This window comes from Camelus ferus, chromosome 4, assembly GCF_009834535.1.
Source record: "Camelus ferus isolate YT-003-E chromosome 4, BCGSAC_Cfer_1.0, whole genome shotgun sequence".
Classification (NCBI taxonomy): Eukaryota; Metazoa; Chordata; class Mammalia; order Artiodactyla; family Camelidae; genus Camelus; species Camelus ferus.
Window position 1 is genome coordinate 54,378,490 of NC_045699.1, and position 21,423 is coordinate 54,399,912.

The window sequence follows — 21,423 nt, forward strand, 5'->3', positions numbered from 1 at the left end:
TAACAGTCTAGGTGCCCGATGGATGGAATCTACATACGACACTTGTGGGGAGATGTCAAACGTGTTCTTAAGGTAGCAGATGTTTGGAGAAAGGAATGATCATTGAGGACCTTAGGATTTGGGCTTTTACCCTGATGGGATTTGGCTAAGAATATTTCTAGGTGTTATTCATTCATCCAATAAACATTTATCACAATGCTTATGATAGAGGCCAAGCTAGGTTAGAGATAGATATAAAAATGGTACCATTGCTACCCTCAAGAGATCTGAAATCCACTCAATTGTAATGGACGACCACTCTGCAAAGCCCCTTAACTTGGGTATTCAGAGATCTCCTGAACCTTCTGGACCTATGTTTCATATTGCTTATGATTCCCATCATTTGATGTCAAAAGATCCCCTTCCAAGAAGAGAAAGAGAGTTAACTTTGACCTCAGACAGCACATTATAGTCTCAGCCTGGAACTTTAAATACCTGAATCTTTTAAAGCAGTAAAAAAAAAAAAAAAGAAAAGATGCTAAGTCAAGTTTAATAGGCCTCAGTTAATTGGAAAGAAATTCCAGATTCATGGGGAATGAATCCCATGTTGGGATGTGAACTGCATGGCTGTCACTGAGATGGAGCAGGTACACATGTGTATCACTAGATATAACCAGGCAGGAAGATAGCGGCCCTTCCTTGACCTCAGTGAGGCCTAGGCCCCTTTTAGCCCCAGGTCTCTAGGGCTGGACTTGATTTACTGGATGATGCAGTCATGAGGCCGCCGGCCACATGTGGGTTGGAATGGAGCTTAACTGGCCACATCAGCTGGTTGTCATGGATGCTCCGCACTGACCAAGCTCATTTGGCTTGTCACAGCCCAGCCACCTGTTGTAAACAGCTGGAGGGGGCCTGGCTCCATTTGAGGCTGTTACTGTCTCTGGCACGTTGTCTCTCCCTGGAAAGGGAGGGGAGCGTGGTGACAGCAAGGACAGGAAGCAGTCGATTGCCATGTCACAGAGTCACTCTCTTCATCAGGAGCTTTGGTCCAGGCGCGGCGAGGCACGAGGTGTCCCTTCTGCACAGGACCTGCCATCTCTTTGAAGACAAGGGAATCACAGACCTAACTATGGAAGCAACTCTGGAGAAAAGACTAGCGTAACAGGTTGGAGTCAGATCCTAGAGGGCTTTGAGTGCTGAGCTGAGGGACTCAGAATTTATCCTCTAGGCCGTGGAGTGTGATTAACAGTTTCAGAGCAGGGGAGTTGTAATAAACCCAGGAGGCTTGTTCAGTGCTACAGTTAGAGAAAGAAGGAGGCAGAGAAGTCAAGGGTAGACTGGGTACCAGCTGGACAGGTGACTAGTTTAGATTGAATTGGGCACGATCGAGGAAGATAATCTACCAGCAGAGGATGGACCGGGACGTGTAAAACAGGTCACTCAGTCATCCCCAAATCCTCATACCTGAGCCAGAGAAAGCACTGGGCAGGGGTGGCCCAGGGCTCTGGAGAGTTCTCAGGGAGAGGCATTGGTACATCGTAAAGACAGACTTCCAACCTGGGAACCAGTTCTAGACCTGCTCCTCATTATTATTATTATTATTATTATTATTATTATTATTATTATTATTATTATTATTATTATTATTATTATTATTATTATTATTCTCAGCAATATCCTGGGCCTGGATAGCATTCTACCATGATTCAGGGATTCCTCTTCCCCTGTGGTTCTGAAAGGCTGAGCAGGGACTTATTACAAGATACCATGAAGAGTCTCCTCTTTGGCATTGACTGACTTTGGTCTGAACCTCAGGCTCTGCACCTCATTAGTTGCACGGGACTTGCAGTAAGCTACTTAACCTACCTGTAAAGCGAGAATCGATAACGGGTTTTTCATGTGGCTCTTGTGAGGCTTAACTGAGTTAATAGATGTAAAGTGTCTAATCAGTGCTGAGCACATAACGGGTCCCCAGCTCCTGTTTGTCTTTCTCTCCTTCCAGCACAGGGTTTGTCCTCTGTGCATCTAGTTTCTCTCCAGCCAGCGGCAGAACCTGGATGGGTGCGATGTGATCAGAGCAGTAGCCCCGTCTTTCATTATGAAGTCATTTCAGCCATCCCCCCGTTTTACTTTGCACAGTACAGGAAACCATCATTTTAATGCAGTACGGTAGCTAGATACCCCAGGAAGCCCTGTTTGGAGTCCTTTGTCAAGTGAGATGTGTCATCATTGCATTCTTTAACCCGCGCTGATTCTGTCAAGTTAAATTCCTTCAAAGGTGGAGTGCATCTCTGAAGTTACTTAGCTGCTCAGTCATACCTCAACTAGCACTTGGAATAGAAGGGCCCACAGCCTCGTTGCAGAGCCTGCCTGTCTGTCCCCTGACGTGTACTGTGCCAGTGGTCCTGGCTGGACTTGGAAATCCAAGGATGCATGAGACTGATTCGCTCTGGAAGGAACTCCCAGCCCAGAAGGGAACACAGCTGAACACTTACCCTGGCCCAGATGAGAACATGGGGGAGCAAGTGAACATGGGTTCCACAGGGACCCAGGATCCCCTTCATGCAAGCCCCTGGGATGGGCGCTGGGGTTTCTAAGATGACAGTGACCTGGCCTCTGCACTTGGAACCTCACAGACATCTTGAGCATCTTCTTGTGCTTGACCTCATGAGCCTGACGTCACTCCTGGCCTTGGGCGCTGGGTTACCAGATGTATGGCTGAAAAAGCTGCTCCTTGAGTGAAGGGCCAGGGACACTAATGTGCTGGAGAACCTGCCAAGCCAGCCTCAGGGAGGGAGGAGGCTTGGCAGGAGCACACCCTACAGGGTTTTGGTACTGCTTTGCAGAAGCGGGAAGAGCCACGGGCCTTGGGATCCGTGTCGACACAGCGACTGGCCTTCAGTGGTAGGGAGGACAAGTGTGTTGGGAAGGGTTGGCCATACTGGACTACAGGGTTGTTCCTTACTAGCATTTGGGGACACCTACTGTAGCTCATTGATGGTGACTTCTCTCCCGTGGCTCCTATAAAAATGAAGGTGATTCAAATGCTCCCAGCCACTGCTTCCTGAAGGCCCGAACCTCTGGATCTTCTCAGCCAGTTTCTCTCCCTGTTACAGAGCATGTAACAGGTTAGATTGACAGGGTACATGCTTTGGCTGGAGATTTCTGCCCACATCACTCGGGGCAAGTGCACTGTTCCTTTGAGAATGAGAACAAAGCATCGAGGGTTATAGACGTTTTCATGTTGATATGTTGAGCTTTCTCTTCCCAAGTAACCACACGATACCAAATCCACACGCAGCAGTTTCCTTCCAGACACTATAGGTAAATTCCCAACCATACTACCTCAGTGGGTGGAGATGACTTTACCTGCCACTAGATGGCCCCCCACGTGCACATAAGCCTCTCCCACATTGAGACCTTGGATTAGATTCTCACACACACAAATCCTGATTTCCAACCTTAAAGCCAATAATCAATTCTTTAATTTTCCCTTTTAGCATTTAAATGATGGACTTACTCACATTCTCTAGAAAACCTGTTTAACATAAGGCTCTATGGGCGTTCTTCCCAATCTTATGGACCACAAACCTTACAACTAAGAGGTTGAATTTGAATTTATTCCATTAAATAGTAGGTTTTGGTTTGTCTCATTAAGTAGTGCATGCAGTGTTTAACAGCATAGTCTTTAAATTCAATTTTTTTATAAAGCACCAGAAGAGAAAAACAAATAATGCTTCCTCAATGGCAGGAAGTGTTCTGAGATTTTTTTTCCTCTTAACGGAGGCACTGGGGATTGAACCCACGACCTCATCCACACCAAGCACATACTCTACCACTGGGCTCTACCCTCCACCCCTGAGATATTTTAAGTATTAATCCATTTAATTTTCATCGCTTATAAATAGCTCTTCCATATACATCATTACAATCATCTGATAGATGAGGAAGTGAAGACAAAGAAAAATAAGGCGTTTCCCCATTGTTTCCACCAGTAAATGGCAGACTAATCGACCTCCTGATCCCGGCTCTTTTGCACACCCTCCTGCCTCCCACTGGTCCAAACAAGCAGGAGAGGCTGAGCAGAAATCAGATGTGGCATGAAAGGTATCTAGATGCTGATTTTCTCTTTTTTCCTTCGTCTCAATTTTCTTATCTATACCATGGGAACAAAACAATCCCTAATTGCTGAGAAAGGACTTTGTAAGCTGGAAAGCATCACATGGATGTCTGCTGTTATTATTTGCGGGATAATTTGGGTGTTGTGGGGCTATGAAAACTCCCATATTTGCCTAAGAAGCTTGTGACCTTTTACTCATGTACACAAAAAAACATTGCCTGCCTCTGTGTGAGATCTCCCATACCGAAACACCTGCACCATTTCAGTACCAAATCTGGTCTGCCCTGGGCTCTCTTTTACAGCTGAGTGTTGCAGTGAGATTTTCTGTGCTTTCAGCAGGTAATTCTCCCTTAGCCTCAGGATCCAGAAATCATAGACAATGGTAGGGCAATTGCAGGGCTGAGACTGCAGCTGAACAGAGAGATGGCCAGTGCCAGTTCTGTACAAGCCAAACCACCACCAAAAAAAAAAAAAAAAAAAAAAAAAAAAAAAAAAAAAAAAGGCAGATCAGTTTAAAGAAAAAAAATAAGAAAGAAAGAAATTATTATTTTGGAACTCAAAGTACTATTTCTGTGTCCAAGGGTTTCCATTTCCAGTGGCACATCAGACCATCCCTTTGACAGAAGACTTCAAGTACAAGTCTCTGGATCCGTTTTAAAGGGCATTCTTCTTCTTTGGACCTGATACAGGTCTTACGTCTCAGTTTTGGCTTCTGTAATGCTTTGTGACCCAGGCTTTGATCCCAACATGGGAATCATTTCATCTCTGAAGGTTCTTGCTGGCAGGCTCTTTGTATAAGGAAAATTCTGTTTTCCTCTTGGATTTGAAAACCCAGAAATAGACAGCATTCTTAGCCGACTCCTCAAGACACTGGCTGTTGTAAAACTGACTCAGGGCTGATAAGTCTATCGGGATAAAGTGTGTCATCAGAAAAAAATATTTATACATTTATTTTAGTTCCAAAAGTTTTTGTCTCAGAACCCCATAATAGATGGGGTGTGTCTGACTTTCTTTACCTTCTGCAGGGCCTTTTTGGGGCTTTGGTCCCCACTGTTCCCTTAAGCCTGGCTTCCCAGAGCTCAGGCCATGTGGGCTCATCCAAGGCTGTTCTCTCTCTCCCTGCCCGGCCTCCACGCCACCAGGGGGCACACTTGAGCCAGGGCCAGGAGGCTATCTCTGCTTCTCAAAACCGCATGCGCCACTGGAAAAGAGCCCCACAGGGCCTTCTCGCTGGCATTTCAAAGACTAAGTGTCTCTGTTGTATCTGTAAGATGGGAAAATAACCGGGGGATGTCCGAAGGCTCTGTGAATGTACCAAGGGGAAACCAGCAGTGCAGGGCCGGCAGTGCCTGCAGCCCACGCGAGATGCTCCAGGGTCTGTGTTGGGTGTGGCCTCAGCTTCTCTGCCGTGGGAAGAGGGGAAGCCTCCGCGTTTGCCTAGACCCCAGCAGTGTTACTCCAAGCCGTTTCCTGCTGCGGCCACGTGGGGGCAGTGATGAGGCTCATCAGGGGCAGGGCTGGTTCTCCTGGTGGAACTTGCAGATTTGAGACAATTTCGGTCCTTGGAACATTTTTAATGAGGGCCTCGAGGTTCAAACTCATGTCTCAGGCAACACTTTACCACAGACCATCAGAGAGGACGCAGGTGGTACAGCTGTATTGCCTCCCTTGCCTGAGAGGAGCCTCCCGCCGGTACCTCTGTCAGTTGGACAGTGGCAGGGAAGTGGCCAGGAGAGGTGGGCCAGAAGGGAACGCCGAGGGCCTTGCTAACCCCACACAGACTCCAGTCCCTGGGGTCCCTCAGCTACTCTTGCTCATAGTGTCACAACTGAATGTTACCCATTTTTTTCTCCAGCCCAGCCTGTGGGGCCACACTCAAAAAGGTTAACTTAGGACGTACTCCATGTCATCATAGCATCCCCATCAATCAGTGGAACCCTTTTTTGCTTCCTGCAATAGCTCATGCCAAGCACAACCTTGTCTCTTGCCTGAATAAATCCTAATTGATCTTTATGCTTTCATCCTGATCCTCTCCCACATATCCATCCTCCACACAGTGGCCAGCGTGGTCTTTCTCGAATGTGGCTGACCACATCGCTCCCTAAAACAGACAAGAAACTGAAATGGTTTCCTGTTGCCTTCAGGATCGAATCTAAACTCCTCAGGGTGGCAGTCAAGAGCCATTGCATCCTGGACCATTCCCTCCCCGTCACTCTCTTCCCACCAAGAGCACTCAGAAGAGTCACATCCAACAGAGGTCCTCACTCATGCACTTGAACCTCCTCGTACATTTCTGCCTCTGAGCCCCTTTGTCCACGCTGTCACTTGGGCCTCCTAGAAGCCTCTCTGCCCTGATAATTTTTTTTCTCATCCGTCAAGATCCTACTGAAAGATCCCCAAGCTCCTGAGGTCCCGCCCTGCCTGCTCCCTAAGCAGAGTTAGTCAGGCTGTCTGCTTTGCATTTTCCCAGCACCGGGGACATCCAGTGAGAGCCCTGCTGAGTGCTGTTCTGTAATTGTTTATACACCTGCCTTCCTCATCATCGGATGATGATCTTCTCAAAAGTAGTGACTGGGTAACCCTCTCTGTACTAACTCAACCCATACTTGATAAGCAATTAGGGAATGACCCAGTGTATTCAATTCTCTCAGTAGACCAGAGAGACCCAAACATTGCGGTGTCTGCTTTCATCACCTGGGCCAGGAACTGACCCGGTGTTCTTTTTAGGCACTTTCCTCCCAGCCGGGTGCCTGATCTCTGAGCCTCCTATGTACCTCGACCCCCAGCCCCAGGGCAGCCCTCGGCTCCAGGGAGAGGAAGGGGCAGAGCTCCGTAGCTGTGCCTCTGAGAACAGGCGTGGAACAATGGCAGGAAATGTCCAAGCGGGGAACAATCAGCCAGGCACAGCCCATGTGGAGGAGCTTCCTGATTGGCTTGATTTGTTCTGAGCAGGAACTCTTAGAATAACTTTGGAATTATCCCAGTGGGATGACAAATTTCTCCACTGAGGAGGAGCCGTCACCTGGTCATGTCAAGCCTGGGAAACACGATTAGAAGAAAAACAAAACCGAAGAGAAAGATCCCTTTGGGAAGATGCATTTGGATTTAGCGCAGCGTCCCAGGCGAGCCTCCTTTGGAATCTCCCATTCAGGCACCACTGAGCCTTACAGATGGAGACCGTTCTCCCCTCCAGGGCTCAGAGGCCGGAGGCTCTGTTTGTCCTTGGGTGCCCTGTCGGGCAGCTCATGGAAGCCCAGGCTGTCAGTGGCCACAAGCTGGAATGCCCCCTTTCAGAACCACACTCCTGCAGGAGATGCTGATTGAGCACTGGCTGTGTACAAAGCGTTGTAGGCACTGCGGGGGACGGAGCGATATACCAGATGCTGTTTCCACTCTGACAGCGCGTTGATTTCCAAACCACGTTCTGTTCTGGGGAAGGGCTGACCCGAGGCAAGGATGCCGTGGGAGGAGGGTCGGGGTGGGGGTGGGGTGCTCCCAGTCAGCTCAAGCTTCTGCCAGAGCAGCGTTCCCTGATCAAGAGATTGGAAAAAACAATTCTATACCAAAAAGAGGCAATCCCAAAAACCTTTGGACGTTTTTCATTTACTCTTGGAAGGAAGCAGCACAGGGCAGCAGTTAATATCCTGGGCTCCAGCAGCAGGCAGACCTGAATTTGGGTCCCAGAGCTACCATTTCCTGGTGGAAGGTCACAAGTAACTGAACCTCACTCACCCTCCGGTCCGTCATCTGTCAAGTGCAATTATAGTAGTAGTTACTATGCAGATCGCAGAGAATTAAATAATGCTTACAAACCATGTAGCACATTGTCTGGCCCGTGGTAAATGCTTAATAAATGTTAGCTCTTTCTGCCACCACTCCTGTTAGACGGTAAATCATTTTTTTCAATGTACTCATTACTGGATCAACTCAAGTATCTTGAAAGCACTACCAGTCTCCCCAGAGTCACCTCCAGTATGGGACCACTGGCAAAAATGTGTTGATTATCCACAGTGTGGGCATTTATAAAAGCTGTGTCTGAAGCTGTGTGGATGGGCGCAGATACAGAGGCTGACGGGAAACTCTAACTCAGCAGGAAAGCAATCACAGAGTGCTGGATTTAGGCATAAACAGAGAATAAACAGGGATTTGAAAGAGAGGAATGCACCACATAAACAATTTTCACAGTCAAATATGAAGACCCATATGCTGCTGGCATGAAGGTGTGAACTCAAAGAGAATCACAGGGGGAAATGAAGTAAACGGGAAGACTGTCCGTCATTCTGGACCAATTTCTGGACATCTATGTGTCCTCTGCCTGTGGTTTTATTTAGGTGAACCCCAGAGTAAATAAGAATAGTACATTACACACACATGGAATCGGGTGAAATTATTTATTTGAGATATTTGGGGAAGAGTGAAAAGTACAGGAAAATACAGCAGCTACCTTCTGTGTTATCTCAGAGACAGCAAATAAGACAAGTTTCTTTTTAATGAGTTCTTTTTCCCAAGTCCAGAGTTGCCGTTATTTTAAATTTTTTTTAAAGAATCATTTTTGACTGAAGGAATGGAACCACAGGCTCTGTCTTGAGTCTACTTCCCATTAAGAAAAAATTTGTGCATTCATTTACTCAACCAGCAATTCTTGAGAATTTTCACTGAGCCAGGTTCCTCTGTGGACACAAGCTAACTAGATGCTAGAAGCCATATTCAAAGGAAGCTGAGGAAAAGATGGTATAAAATAGGATAAACAGCAAGTTTATACTGTAGAGCACAGGAACTGTATTCAATATCTTTAGTAATCTGTAATGAAAAAGGATATGAAAATGAATATATGTATGTACATGTATGAATGAAACATTATGCTGTGCACCAGAAATTGACCCATCATTGTAAACTGACTGCACTTCAATTAAAAAAAAGAGAGATGATTATTATCCTCATGAGGTTTGCAAATAGAAGTTAGGGACCCCAAATCCATAAAAAGTGATGAAAATACAATGGCATAAAATTAGCGATAGAAATGTGTCTATAAGATATGGCCTCAAGAGAGCACGGGAAAGGTATCAGGGAAGATTTCTGAAAGAGAGGATTCCTGAGCAGATTCTTAATAAGTAGTAATTCTCCAGGGATCAAACTGACAGAACTTAGTGGCTAATGTAGATGTGTGGTGTTTACCAGACAGGGGTGAGTCAGAGGTCAAGATAACATCCAGGCTTCCATCTTGAGTAGAATGGATTGGTGGTGGTACCAGCAGCTGAACGAAAGAATGCCAGAGGGAGGAACCGCTTTATGGAGAAGATGAGCTTGGTGGTGCATATGTTGGGTTTGAGGTACTCGTGGAGCGTCCAGGTGGAGACATTGAAAATGCAACTGTATATAGGGGCCGGAGTTCAGGAGAGAGGCTGAAGGTACACGTTGGGCAGATGTCAGCATATGGGTGGGAATTAAAGCATGAGGTGGACGTGATTAGCCAGGGGTAAAATATGTCGAGCAAGAACAGTGAGTCATGTGAACGTTTAGTGAAGGCGTGGGAGAGGAGTGATACTGAGAATATAGCGTCGTGGCACCTGGAGGGGAGGAGGAATGGTCCACAGCGTTTTATAAAAGGAAGAAGTCAATGGATTCACACTGAAGAGCATCCATTAGGCGTGGCAGTTAGGATGTCATGGACTTTAATAAGACCAGGTACAACAGCGGGGCGGGTGCCCAGGTGGAGTGGAGTAAGTCAGGGAGGGAGGGGATTGGAATGTGAGGAAGTGGAGGCAGCAAGAGGCAAGTGCTCTTGGGGAAACTGGATGAGATTCAGCAGTGACTCGAACAGGAGGCAGGATCAAGAGAAGCTGACCCATTTTTAGTATGAGAGAATGTATTCTAAAGGGACTAAAGGGGAGGAGGCATCTTGGAGGGAGGTTGAAGCTTCAGGGGACAGGGGATCATTGATAAAGGGCCATCCCAGAGGAATCTGCACAAGGTCAGGTACATAGGTGGAGGCACTGGCCTTCAACAGGAGAGTCTCTGAGTCAGAGGCAGGAGGGTAAAGGCTCTTCCTACAGCAAGAGAGATTTCTTGGGCAGAAAGGGTGTGAGCTACTGAGATGTATGTTGCTTTGAAAGGAGATCATCTCACTTTCATGTAATCAAAACTCTATTTCTGATGAAAACAGACCCAGGCAAGAATCACACCCAAGAAATCAGTGCTCAGCGCAGGCTTGGAAATGATTTTCTGTAGCAGAAATCAACTTGCACAGATTCTGCCAGTCTGAGCCATGTGATTCCAGATGGAATAAATACGCACGAGTAGGCTGGTTTCCATGGGCTAAGGAAAACCGATGGAGAGGAGTTTCATTCATGTTTACCTGGGATTAGATTTGACTGACCAACATCAGTAATGAAGAGTGCTAGTATGTCTCAGCTGGATACTTAGATAAAAATAGAAGTCAATCCAATATTGATTTTTTTTCCAATGAATACACAAATTGTAGCATAGTTGGTAGAGGGTGGAGGGAGTAGCAAAACCAAGTCAAGAGTTTTAGAAGTACATTGAATAGCACAATCTCCGAGTTGGTCTCACTATAGAATCCTTTAAAAGTATGTTCCTGCTTTGCCTGGCTTTTCATTCACTCAACAAATATTTGCTGAGCATCTTTATGTACAGGGAAAGATATGCAGTACAGTGATAAAATATTCTCAGGAGAGGGGTGGTACCCTATTACCAGGTGGAGTATACCAAGTACCTAAGAGGGCTGGGGTAGTAGGCGGAAGGGATTTAAAGAAAACATTACTAAGGAAATAGAGTGTGGTTTGGGCTTTGATTGTTAAGTGTGTTTTCAGAAGATGGAGTTGAGAGTGGGGAGTCATTCCAGGCTCCTTCACAGAGCAGCATGCCGTCCGTTCTGGCTAGAACACAGGGGAAGGGGTTAGAGCAGAGTGTGGAGGGTGTGAACTTCCAGCCTAAGAAGTTCAATCAGACTCGGGAAGGAGGTGGTGGAGAACCATCAGCTTTTCAACAAGGGAAAGGATGTGAGCTATCCTTTAGGAATTCTGAAAGGGACCGTTCTCCTCTCGGCCATATTTCTGTCTCAGTAATGACGTGGGGGGAAAAAAATGAAATGGGCCTGAGTTTCCACTGACACCTTGCAGTCAAGGAAGGTTCTGTTCTTTCACAAGGAGAACTGGAAGTCCTCTGTTTACTTAAGGGCCGTTAACCTTTTTCACAGTTAAATGATAAATGATCTGCAGTGATTCCAGATATACTCATCTAAATAAAAGGAAACTGCTTCCTTGCAAATTGAGTCACAAGTGAAAAATATTTGGGAAGTGCCATAGAAACAAATGCACTGTTTTCCTGAAGTATAGGAAATGAGTTTTGTAGCATTTATTTGTGCGAAAGCAAACAGTATTCTCCTCAGTACCCTACCTAGAATATAGAAACAGAGAGCTATTAAGATAGAGAAGGAGAAAGAGAGGGAGGGAGGGAGGAAAGTAGAGAGAAAGAGAGAGTGAGTGAGAGAGAGTGAGAGAGAGCTAAATATTCTTAGAATGGAGGGAGGGGTTAGATAATCAGATCTCAGGCAGAACTGAGGTCCAGGCAGCACGAACTGATGGATGGGGCAGTCTTCAGAATCCTGCAGTCAGAATGTTTCATGCCCAATGATTCTCCGTCCTTGGGCCATTCCTTTCAAGATGCAGATGGCTGGCCAAGGGTCCAGTGGACCTAGGTTCGTTATATTTTTGCTCCTTGGCCAGGAACGTGGGGCCCTCCAATCAATACTTTCACCAAATCCAACAAGGAGCCCCAGAGAGACTGTGGAAGATCTGCAGTGGAAAAGCTGGATGTTGCTTCCCAAAGGAAAGGGACTTGGATCCTGGGCAGGCAAAATTAATCATGCTCACCGCCTTAGTGTCTGTCACCACACTCACTTCTGGACCACAGATAACGTGTCTTCTGCTCCCACCCTGTAACCAGAACTCCAGCGTCACGGGTGAGCTCTGAGTCATTAAGTCTTCTGTGCAAGGGAGACTAGCTAACTGCCTTGCAAGGCTGGGAGGGCCTTCAAAGTGTAAGGACAGCCCAGTCTTCACTTTTCCTGATGTGATTCGGCAGGCAAAGCTGTGAGCATCAGACTGACAGAAACATTGCTGTCCCAACACACCAGAGATGCTAAGGCGTGGATGATTACTATTGTGCAAGGGTAGGACCTTCCCTGCTGAGACTTTGGAGAGGGCAGGGATTTGGGCTGGGGTGGGCTGAAGCGGGTCCAGCTGAGCCTTACTTTATAAAGGTTGATTAGCAGGAGTGAATTGCAAACCTTGTAATCACTTTTTTTTCTTCTTCTTTTGCCGCTGAGTTAATGAGGTTGTAGGCTGTGATTAGCTATGCCCCACAGCCTCAGCATACTTCAAAATTCAACAGTAGGCAGTAAATGTCTTGCATTACTTCAGATTAAATGTGGATGCAAGTAACGGAGACCCACAGTAACCGTGGCTTAAACGAAACGTTTGTTTCCTCCTCCAGGAAAAATCCACAGGTAGGCAGTCAAGAGCTGTCTGGTGGCTGTGTGCTGTGAAGTCCTCAGGGACCCAGCCTTCCTCCAGCTTCTGCTTGTCCCATCTTTGTCCTCAGTCTAAGGGGGCCGTCAGAGCTTCACCTACACACCTGTGCATTTTAGGCAGCAGGATGAAGGAAGGGCTAAAGAAGATTCTAGAAGCTCCCCTACAACACTTTGACTTACATCCGTTTGGACAGAATATACTCCACGTGGCTACAAAAGATGCTGAGGACCATGGACATTGGTCTGTATGCCCAGTACCCTGCTTAACAGGAGGGGTTACGTTGCTATGAAGGAAGAGGAGGATGGGGATCGGTGAACAGTGAGCAGCACCTTCTTTCTACATTCTGCCTGGTGCTGGACACATGAAGAGGCGGGCGGGCAGCTTTCGTCTCCTCTGAGAAGCAAACGTCCTCCCTGAGGTTCTTGCTTGTGGGTTGGTCAGACGGGCACTGCCCTTGACTGCTGAGCTATGAAATTGCACTTCTAGGGACAAGAGCAGGTCCGAGTTCAGTGCCTCTGGCCAGTCTGTCAGCATCTCCTTTTCCTTCTGGGAGAAGTTCCTGAGACGCTAAGGCACGTCGATTGAGCGGCAGTGGTTGGCCTGTTCCCGGTTTCTGGGTGTGACCTGGGCCCATGTCCCTCGGTAGTGAGGAAAGTTGTAAAGGGGCCATTGTCAGGAATAGGCTGGTCTTGCTCAGAACTCCTTCAGAAATATCCTTCAGGTCCCCAGGATTCTGTGAACGTTTCTTTACTGCTCCTCTTGCCTCCGCTTTTAGTTGGTGCTGAGTTGGCTCCATGAGGAAGCCCAAAAGTCCCTGTTCGTCCTTGGTCACTCCACCCTTTCCCCTTCTGCCCTCCCCACCACCCACCACCCCACTTCTGGGCCCCAGTGCACATCCCCTGGGCTCCCCACTGAGTAGTCAGTCCCATTTGCCCTGGGTCCTCCCGTTTCCCAAGTGGAGCCCCTGTGAGTCACGGTGTTTGCTACACTTGACCTCTGCACTTCCACGGGCTGGAATTCAGACCATGAGTGAGAGCTGTGGGCAAATGAACTTTGCCTAAATCTGGGAGCTGGCGTTCTGATGGTCAGCACTGTTCAAAGAGGGAGGGGCTGCCTTGGGAGGTGATGAGTTCCCCGTGTGCAGAGGATTTCAAGCAGAAGTAAGATAACTGCTGGGTGGAGTCCAGTTCAGGGGCTTCGTGTTTCTGAAAATCAATTAGATGAAATGGCTTCCACTTCAGCTTGACCTTCTGTGATTCTGTGAGCATGAAAAATACGTTGTGTTGCAGTGTGCATTCTGAAGGAAATGAGGGAAAAGGAGAAAGTGTTCCTAGGGAGGTAGTAGAAAGTAGTGGCAAAGAGTGTGGGTTCTCTAGTACTGGTTCTTGAGAACCAGGGTCCAAATCCTGGCCCTGCGTTATGTGACCCTGGACAAGGCAGTAGGTTTTGTGAATCTCAGTTCCTATGTAGTGGGAGTGGAAGAATTCCTTCTTCACAGGATATTGGGAAGATTAAGTATCGTAATGCATGTAAAACATTTAAAATCATGCTTAGCACGTAGGAAGCGCTTGAAAATTGCATTCAGCTGTGATCACAACAGTGGCTTAAACTCACAAGAAATCCAGAGCAAACTGTCCAGAGCTGGCATAGCCATACCATGATGCTGTCTAAACCTGGGCCATTTCTCTCTTTCTTTACCCTCAGCCATCCTCAGCAGACTCTTGCCCCTGCAGACCCAAGGTGACGATTCTGCCGATAGCATCAAATCCCTTACTGTAGGCAGAGTGAGGACCCCTACATCCTAATTCCCAGAACCTGTGAGTGTATTAGGTTACATGGCAAAGGAGAATCAAAGTTACCAATGGAACTAGGGTCTCCAAATACCTGATTTTAAAGTAGGGCGATTACCCTGGATTATCTGGTTTGACCCAATCTAATCATAAGGATCCCTAAAAGGTGGAGGAGGGAGCAGAAGAAAAAGAGTCAGAGGGAGATGCAGCATTGCTGACTTTTTCAATGGAGGAGGGGGTCATGAGGGTGGGTGGCCTCTGGAAGCTGGAGAAAGCAAGGAAGTGATTCTCCCCTAAAGTCTCCAGAAGGGAACACAACTCTGTCACCTTGATTGTAGCCTGATGACCTGTGTCGGACTTCTGACTATAGACATGTAATATAAACGAGTTTATATTGTTGAAAGCCCCTGAATTTGTGGTCATTGTCACAGCAGCGGTTAGAAGCGAATACATCTCTTGCACCAGGTCCCTGTACCAGGCAGGAAGAAGGGGCACGTGCCACTGAGGTCAACCCTTCTCTTCCTTTTAAGGAGCTTTCCCAGAAGTCCCACCCAACAGTTTTTCCATACATCTCATTGGCCAGAACTGTACTGTGGCCACCTTTTTACACAAAGGAAGCAGGGATGTGTAAATTTTCAGCTGGGCACATTGCCATGGATCTCCAACAAAATAAGGATTCTGTTAGCGCAGAAGGGGAGAAGAGACGCTGGGCAGGCAACTTGAAGTCCCACCACGTTCCCTGGTGGCACTGACATGTCTCCAACGTGTCATGCTTTTCTCCAGCCCCTTTTGGGTCATATTGTAATTTTTGTGTTTACTTGGCTGTTCCCATTGCCCGACCAGGAGCCGACTTAGCTCTCTGTTCCTGATGCTCATAGCAGTGCCTGAGAGAGAAAAGGTGTGCTTGCATTAAGTTGGACGGATGGATGTACAAATGGATTTCGAAATACAAGAATGATCGATGCACTTCATAGTGTCATAGGTCCTTTGTATTTTCCCGTGACTGAGGTCTATTGGGGTTAGGTAGATTTTATAAGACCATTTGGCCAGGATCGCAACCTCATCTCCAGTAAATTGAACCTGCTCAGCTGCCGTGTGTCACCTTTCCTTACTGTCCATTACAGTCTGCTCCTTGCTCAGAAGAAACTGAGCACGCTGGTCGGAGGCTGTTATGCACACCTGTCTCAGCCTGAAGAGCCTCGGTTAACCTTGAGTGTAAATTACACTTCCTGCCTGTTCTTTATTTTTAGCTTGGCAATATCTCCTTGGCTCCTCCAAGAAAGACTGCATTAGATTTCAGGTCATGAAACTGCAAAACATTGGCATTTCTAGTCTGGCTGGGATGACTGTTATTAACCCCATGACACTCTATTTCTTGGGAAGCCCCTCAGCCCTGGGACTCGGGTTTTCTGTGGAGAGCTGGTGGCCTGGGCCATCCACTACCTACATGCGCCATTGTAGAGAAATTTGCTACTTAGATCTGACTTACATAAACTCAGTTTCCCACGTTCAGTCCTTCTGGATGAAACTCTGTTGTTGTTATCACGAAAGTCTAGTTTTGTTGCTTTGTTTTTTCCCTTTCTCTCTCTCCGTTCCTTCTCAGTTACGCAGTATCATGACCCAGATCTTTAGCACTTGAGCTATAATAGCCAAGAGCCCTGAAACCCATAGGACCCTGGGGCCCTCAGTGAAGACATTTGGGCCAGCAAGTGGGCATCAGGTCACAGAGAATTCTTAACCACTTGGGGCTGCTTCCCCGGGAGAAGTGAGTTATTTAGAGTCCACCTTATTTTTTTTTAAGTCAGCTATTTTTTAACCCAGTTTTATTCCAGAATCTCCTGTAGCACCAGGCTCTGAGTGCAGGCAAACAAGCTCCATAAATGTTGGTTGAATTGAATGTAAAGTGACATTGACGTTCACCCACTTAATCCCTCCCTCGACGCAGGAGAAGCTGAGCCCCTGGGCTCCTTTCTGGTGCCACGGCCTGTGAAAGGAGGCCTCAACACTAGGTGGACGGTATTGTTTTTATTCTGGTTAGATCAGGAATGCAAATTTTTTTAATTGGGAAAATACTGAAAACTATAAAGAAGAAAATTAAAATTCCCCAGTGTCCCATTACCCCAGAGACAACTACCGCTCATATTTTCCTGTTTTCTTGATCTTAAACCTCATGAAGGGGTACCTGTATCCATCCCAGACTTCTCTGAGGATTCGGGGAAACAGAGAGAGGGTAGTTCACAGTCTTTCTAATCTTTTAGCTTCAGGTGTTATTGGGATATATACATAACATACATCTATACATATATTTATATAGATGTAATATATATATTATTGTATATCACTAGAATATAATACATGTAATACTCACGTATATAATATAGATCTCTCTAGTTAGCGATGGCCACAATAGTGCTCTAGGACAAACTACTCTCAAACTCTGGTTTAACACAAAAATCACTTGTTCTCGCTCACACTTCTGTGAGGAGTAGGCTGAGTGTTGGCTGATCTCGGCTGGGCTCAGCCGAGTGGCTCTAATTTAAGGTGCTGGTCTGACTGGGCATGGCTTCCGACTCGGGGTTGGGCTCCTGTCTACTCCCCACTGTGTTCCTTCCAGGGCACAGGCTGAAGGGACAGCCGCTGCCCAGAGAAGCTCTTCTCTTGGTGTTGGCAGGGGCGCAAGAGGATGAGCCCAACTGGGCAAACACATTCCAAGCCTCTGCTCGTGGCACGTCTGCTAACGTCACATTGGCTCAGGCAGGTCACATGGCTGCACCCTAAGTCAAGGGGCCGGGAAGTACGTCCCACCCACCACAAGGCCAAAGCCAGTCGTGTGCCCAAGACCAACATCAGTGGGTCACGGATGTAACGTGTTTGCCTTCCCACAAAAGTGAAGGGGGAAGGAAGGGAATATGTTTGAGAATAATAGAATCTACCCACATCCTAAATATCAGCTGAGGTCCTTGGTTTTTTGAGATTCAAATGAAATCTGCTCAGAACTCACCCGGCCAGTACTGTCATCCGGTCTCTCCAGGAGACCTCTCACCTGGAGCCACCCTACCCACTGAATTAGTTCCATTTATGGGTCATTTGAGTTGTCCCTATTCCATGCTCACATCCCTTTCCTTGATTGCTCCCAAAATAACTTACACAGATGTGTGTAACAGATTTGCTCAACCTTTGGAACAGCCAAGGAGCTTCCTATCTCGTTGCTTACACATGGGTGTTGCTCAGCCCTCTCCTCTAGATTCTCCTCGCATCCCAGCCCACACACAGCCTCTCAGGTCAGAGCTTGCCAAAGAATTCTCCCGGGTTCAGAAATCCTGAAGAGCTCAGCTGGGCTGAGCTATGCCTTTTTGCAACTTGGTTCAGCTTTCTTCATTCATTCAACCTGCTTGTATTGAGCGTTTGTGCCCTCCCCTTCATGAATTTATACTTGAGTAGGGGAAATTAGTAATTTATGCGTACTCCAACAGAGGGTTGAGAGTTATTAAACCTGAGCACCGTTGGGTTTGGGAGCCACATCATTCTGTGTTGTGGGGGGCTGTCCTGTGCTTTGTAGAATGTTTATCAGCATCCCTGACTGTTACCCATGAGATGCCGGTAGCACCAACCCCGCTATCCTTAGTAATGGACAACCACAGCATCTCCAGACATCACGAAATATCCCCTGGGAGACAAAAGCACCTAGGTTGGGAACCATCGCTCTAACATATAGTGGACTTGAGACTTGAAAAGACCACTGGCTTCATTATCTCTTGGTGGTGAATCTATGAAAGCCTCATGGGGTGGGTGGTATCTGAGCTAAGACTTCAAGAATGGTTAGAGTTTGGAGATGGGTTTCTTGGAGGAGGGAAAATTGTTGGGCACAGAAGGGCAGCCAAGGAGTAGCTCTGTTTGACTACAGCAAAGTGAAGCGGGCCCATTGGCAAGAGTGGAGGCTGCATAGGGACTTGGGGTTAGATACTGTCGGGCCATCTTAGTCATTGTAAGGACGTCCACTTTTACTGTCAGTGAGATGATGAGTACGCCTGAAGCTGAGTTCATTTGCAGAGGGTGCGGTTATACGCAGAGTCTGTCTTCATAACCCAGAGTAATCACTGCAAAGTCTCATCCATCCAGAGGTCATTTTTCTGATGCTCAGGAAGGGTGGAAGAACACATTCAGACCAAATGGTTTGGAGGCATAATAGCCTGGAGTCCTGTAGGCAGGGGAACACCCATCCCTGCAGACCCCCAAAGGCATCGCTGCGTTACAGCACCACCCTAGTACGCCAGCACGCGCAGCGTGTAACAAGGCAGTGAAGTCCCGTAGAGCCCACTTGGCAAGAGTTTAGCACAGTGGTTAGGAGCAGGGTCTAGAATTACACTTCCTGCCTTGAATCCTCGCTTCAAGGCTCTGCAGTGGTAAACTAGTTCCTTAACCTGGCCAAGCCTTAATGATCTCATCTGTAAAATGAGGATTCCCTACTCACAGGGTCATAGACTCGTAGGTCCCTGGGAAGGTTAAATACAATAATCCATGTGGGAATTCTTAGCTCAGTTCTTGACACAGATTTTAAAAGCTAAGTAGTTATTACTATCCTTTCACTGAACGGGTATAGCCACCAGACTTCCACCAAATCATCACTGTAGCGGCTGTTCTGAAATAGTCCCAGGGTCTCCTGGCTGTGCTTGAAATTTCCTTTTTGGAAAATACGTAGGGATGGTTGTGAAAACTGAGAGAAGTTCCAGGCACATGGGGGCAGTCATATCAGTCCCTTCCATCTCCTCTCTTCTTGGCCATAGAGGTCGGGCCACTGAGGAAGGTGACAGCAGGCTCCCAAGGGTATTAAGTCCTATGCTGTGTGAAAATCTCTACCTCCAAGTCAAGAATGTGCACCTGAGGAGAACTGAAGGGGAGGGACCAAAGAATATTGCAAAGTGGTGGCAATGAACTCGTGGCATCACCTCTGGGTTGTTTTCCTTTGACCAGTGTCAGCAAAGCTGAAAACACAGGATGCTCTGTAAAATAAAACCGTGGCGGGATACCACAGCGTAATGTGAAACAGAGACCGCCAGGAAGTCGCCCAGCAGGAAGGAGCTGCTCTCTGGCCCAGAGATGGCAGGACAACAAAGTAACCTGTCCTCTGTTTGTATGTCTTCCAGGCTGGAGCAGGAAATACAAGCACTAGAAAGTGAAGAGTCCCAGATATCTGCCAAGGAGCAAATCATCCTAGAGAAACTGAAGGAGACAGAGAAATCCTTCAAGGACTTTCAAAAGGTGAAGAAAACCAGTATGATTTCTCTAAATTATATCCACGGGGAAGTAAGCACTAGCAGTAGTCGGTGTGGATAACAAGTCTGAGCCACGCGTTCTGAAACGAAGGGCAGATGGATGAGGACTAGTGTCATCTCTGAAGCTCAGAGTGGCCCGTCTTCAGGTGTGGGACCCCCTGGCCTGCCCGGAAGCCCGGAGAAGAGTCATGAAATTAACCCCATCTCCCTGCTATCCAAACCCTTTCTCTGTCTGATGCCTGAAAAGTCATCTCCCGTTAGACTCCAGATTTCCAGAACCAGTTCTTACGAAGCAGATTGAACAGGCTCCCTCTGGCTTTGAGTCTTTCCTTTATAAAAAGGCCAGAGACAGAATCGTACCAAATGGACATGCATTCCAAAAACAAAATGTCAATATGTGAAAATTTACTGTACAGGCTGACCCCGGAGATACTGCGGGTTCAGTTCCAGACCACCGACAATTAAGCAAATTCCACAATAAAGCTAGCCACACCAATTTTTTGGTTTCCCGGTGGATATAAAAGTTACGTTTACACTATACTGTAGTCTGTTCCGTGTGCAATTGCATTGTGTCTTAACAAAAACCATGTACGCACCTTCATTTTAAAATAATGCTGTTGGAACAATGGTGCTAACAGACCTGCCTGACTCAGGGTTGTCAGAAACCTTCAGTCTGTTAAAAATGCAATAAAGCACAATAAAGTGAGGCATGTCTGTATATGAAAACAGATGGTGCTGTGCAGCAAAGAGAGAACCCAGCAGGCCCTGAGTAGCTCAGGACCCTCCCTCCATTTTATAACTCCCGTTTCCTCAGGTGCCCAGCAGCGGTAGAGGGAAAACAGTCTAAACATATTCCTTTTATAATGGGATTTTCTGACAGCTCTTCTCCAACACAACCAAGGATATTTGCTGGATAACTGAAATAAATCTCCACTGGGAGAAATTCAACATAGGGTGGGGAGGGTAATCCTTACCCCTAAATTTCAGGATCGCAAGCAAGTTTCCCAGAAGGAAACAGAGCATTGGGTTTGCCCAGCACAGTCAAGTTCTGGGGTAGAAAGGCAGGTTAAATGAGTGAGGGGTCCTCTCCCCACGTGTGTAGTAACGGTCTACCCTGCTTTTGTTTCCACAGAGCTTGTCCAGTACGGATGGAGGTAAGTGTATGTGCTCTCTCCCCGTCTGTACCTGAAGGTTTTCATCTGGCAGCATAGTGGGTTTCACACACATAGGGTCACCAGGAGACGTGATGTGTGTGTACGGGCATCAGAGAGTGCTGTTTGCAGGCACCGAGGAAGTCCACGCCCCCAGTCTCCTCTGCCTGTCCCCTTCAACCATGGTTTCTTGGCTCACTGCTTCTAGTCTTTCACACCAAGCCTGGCTCTTCTCCTTCCCATTTGGTCCCCAAGGTTCACTGCTTGGACCTTTCTTGAAATGTCCTCCGCCAAGAGTGCCCAACATCAGGACCGGGGCCCCGACAGGTGTACTGGTGGTTAGGTCTCCCGGTCACAAGACACATCAGCAGCCCCTCATCTGGTGTTGAGGAAACCTTCCTAAGGCCTCTGGTTTTCCTTTGAGTCAGAAAACTGCAGTTTCTCCAGCCTTCTAGGGAAACAGGGCAGGGCTGAATTTCCGTCCCTGTGGGGGAAGGTAGGCCGGGAGCACACCGAGGGTGGGAGCAGGGCACCAGCTTCCTGACTCCTTCCTGGCAG

General features: G+C 47.3%; 1 protein-coding gene across 5 annotated transcripts in view; it reads left to right on the forward strand.

Annotated features, from left to right (window-relative positions):
- PALM2AKAP2 (PALM2 and AKAP2 fusion) overlaps positions 1 to 21,423 on the forward strand; it is a 425,013-nt gene that overhangs the window by 207,170 nt on the left and 196,420 nt on the right. For all 5 annotated transcript variants that reach the window (XM_032478148.1, XM_032478149.1, XM_032478150.1 and 2 more), the window contains exons 5-6: positions 19,586 to 19,700; positions 20,847 to 20,868. In XM_032478148.1, the coding sequence (XP_032334039.1) occupies positions 19,586 to 19,700; positions 20,847 to 20,868 (137 nt within the window). The remainder of the gene's footprint in view (positions 1 to 19,585; positions 19,701 to 20,846; positions 20,869 to 21,423) is intronic.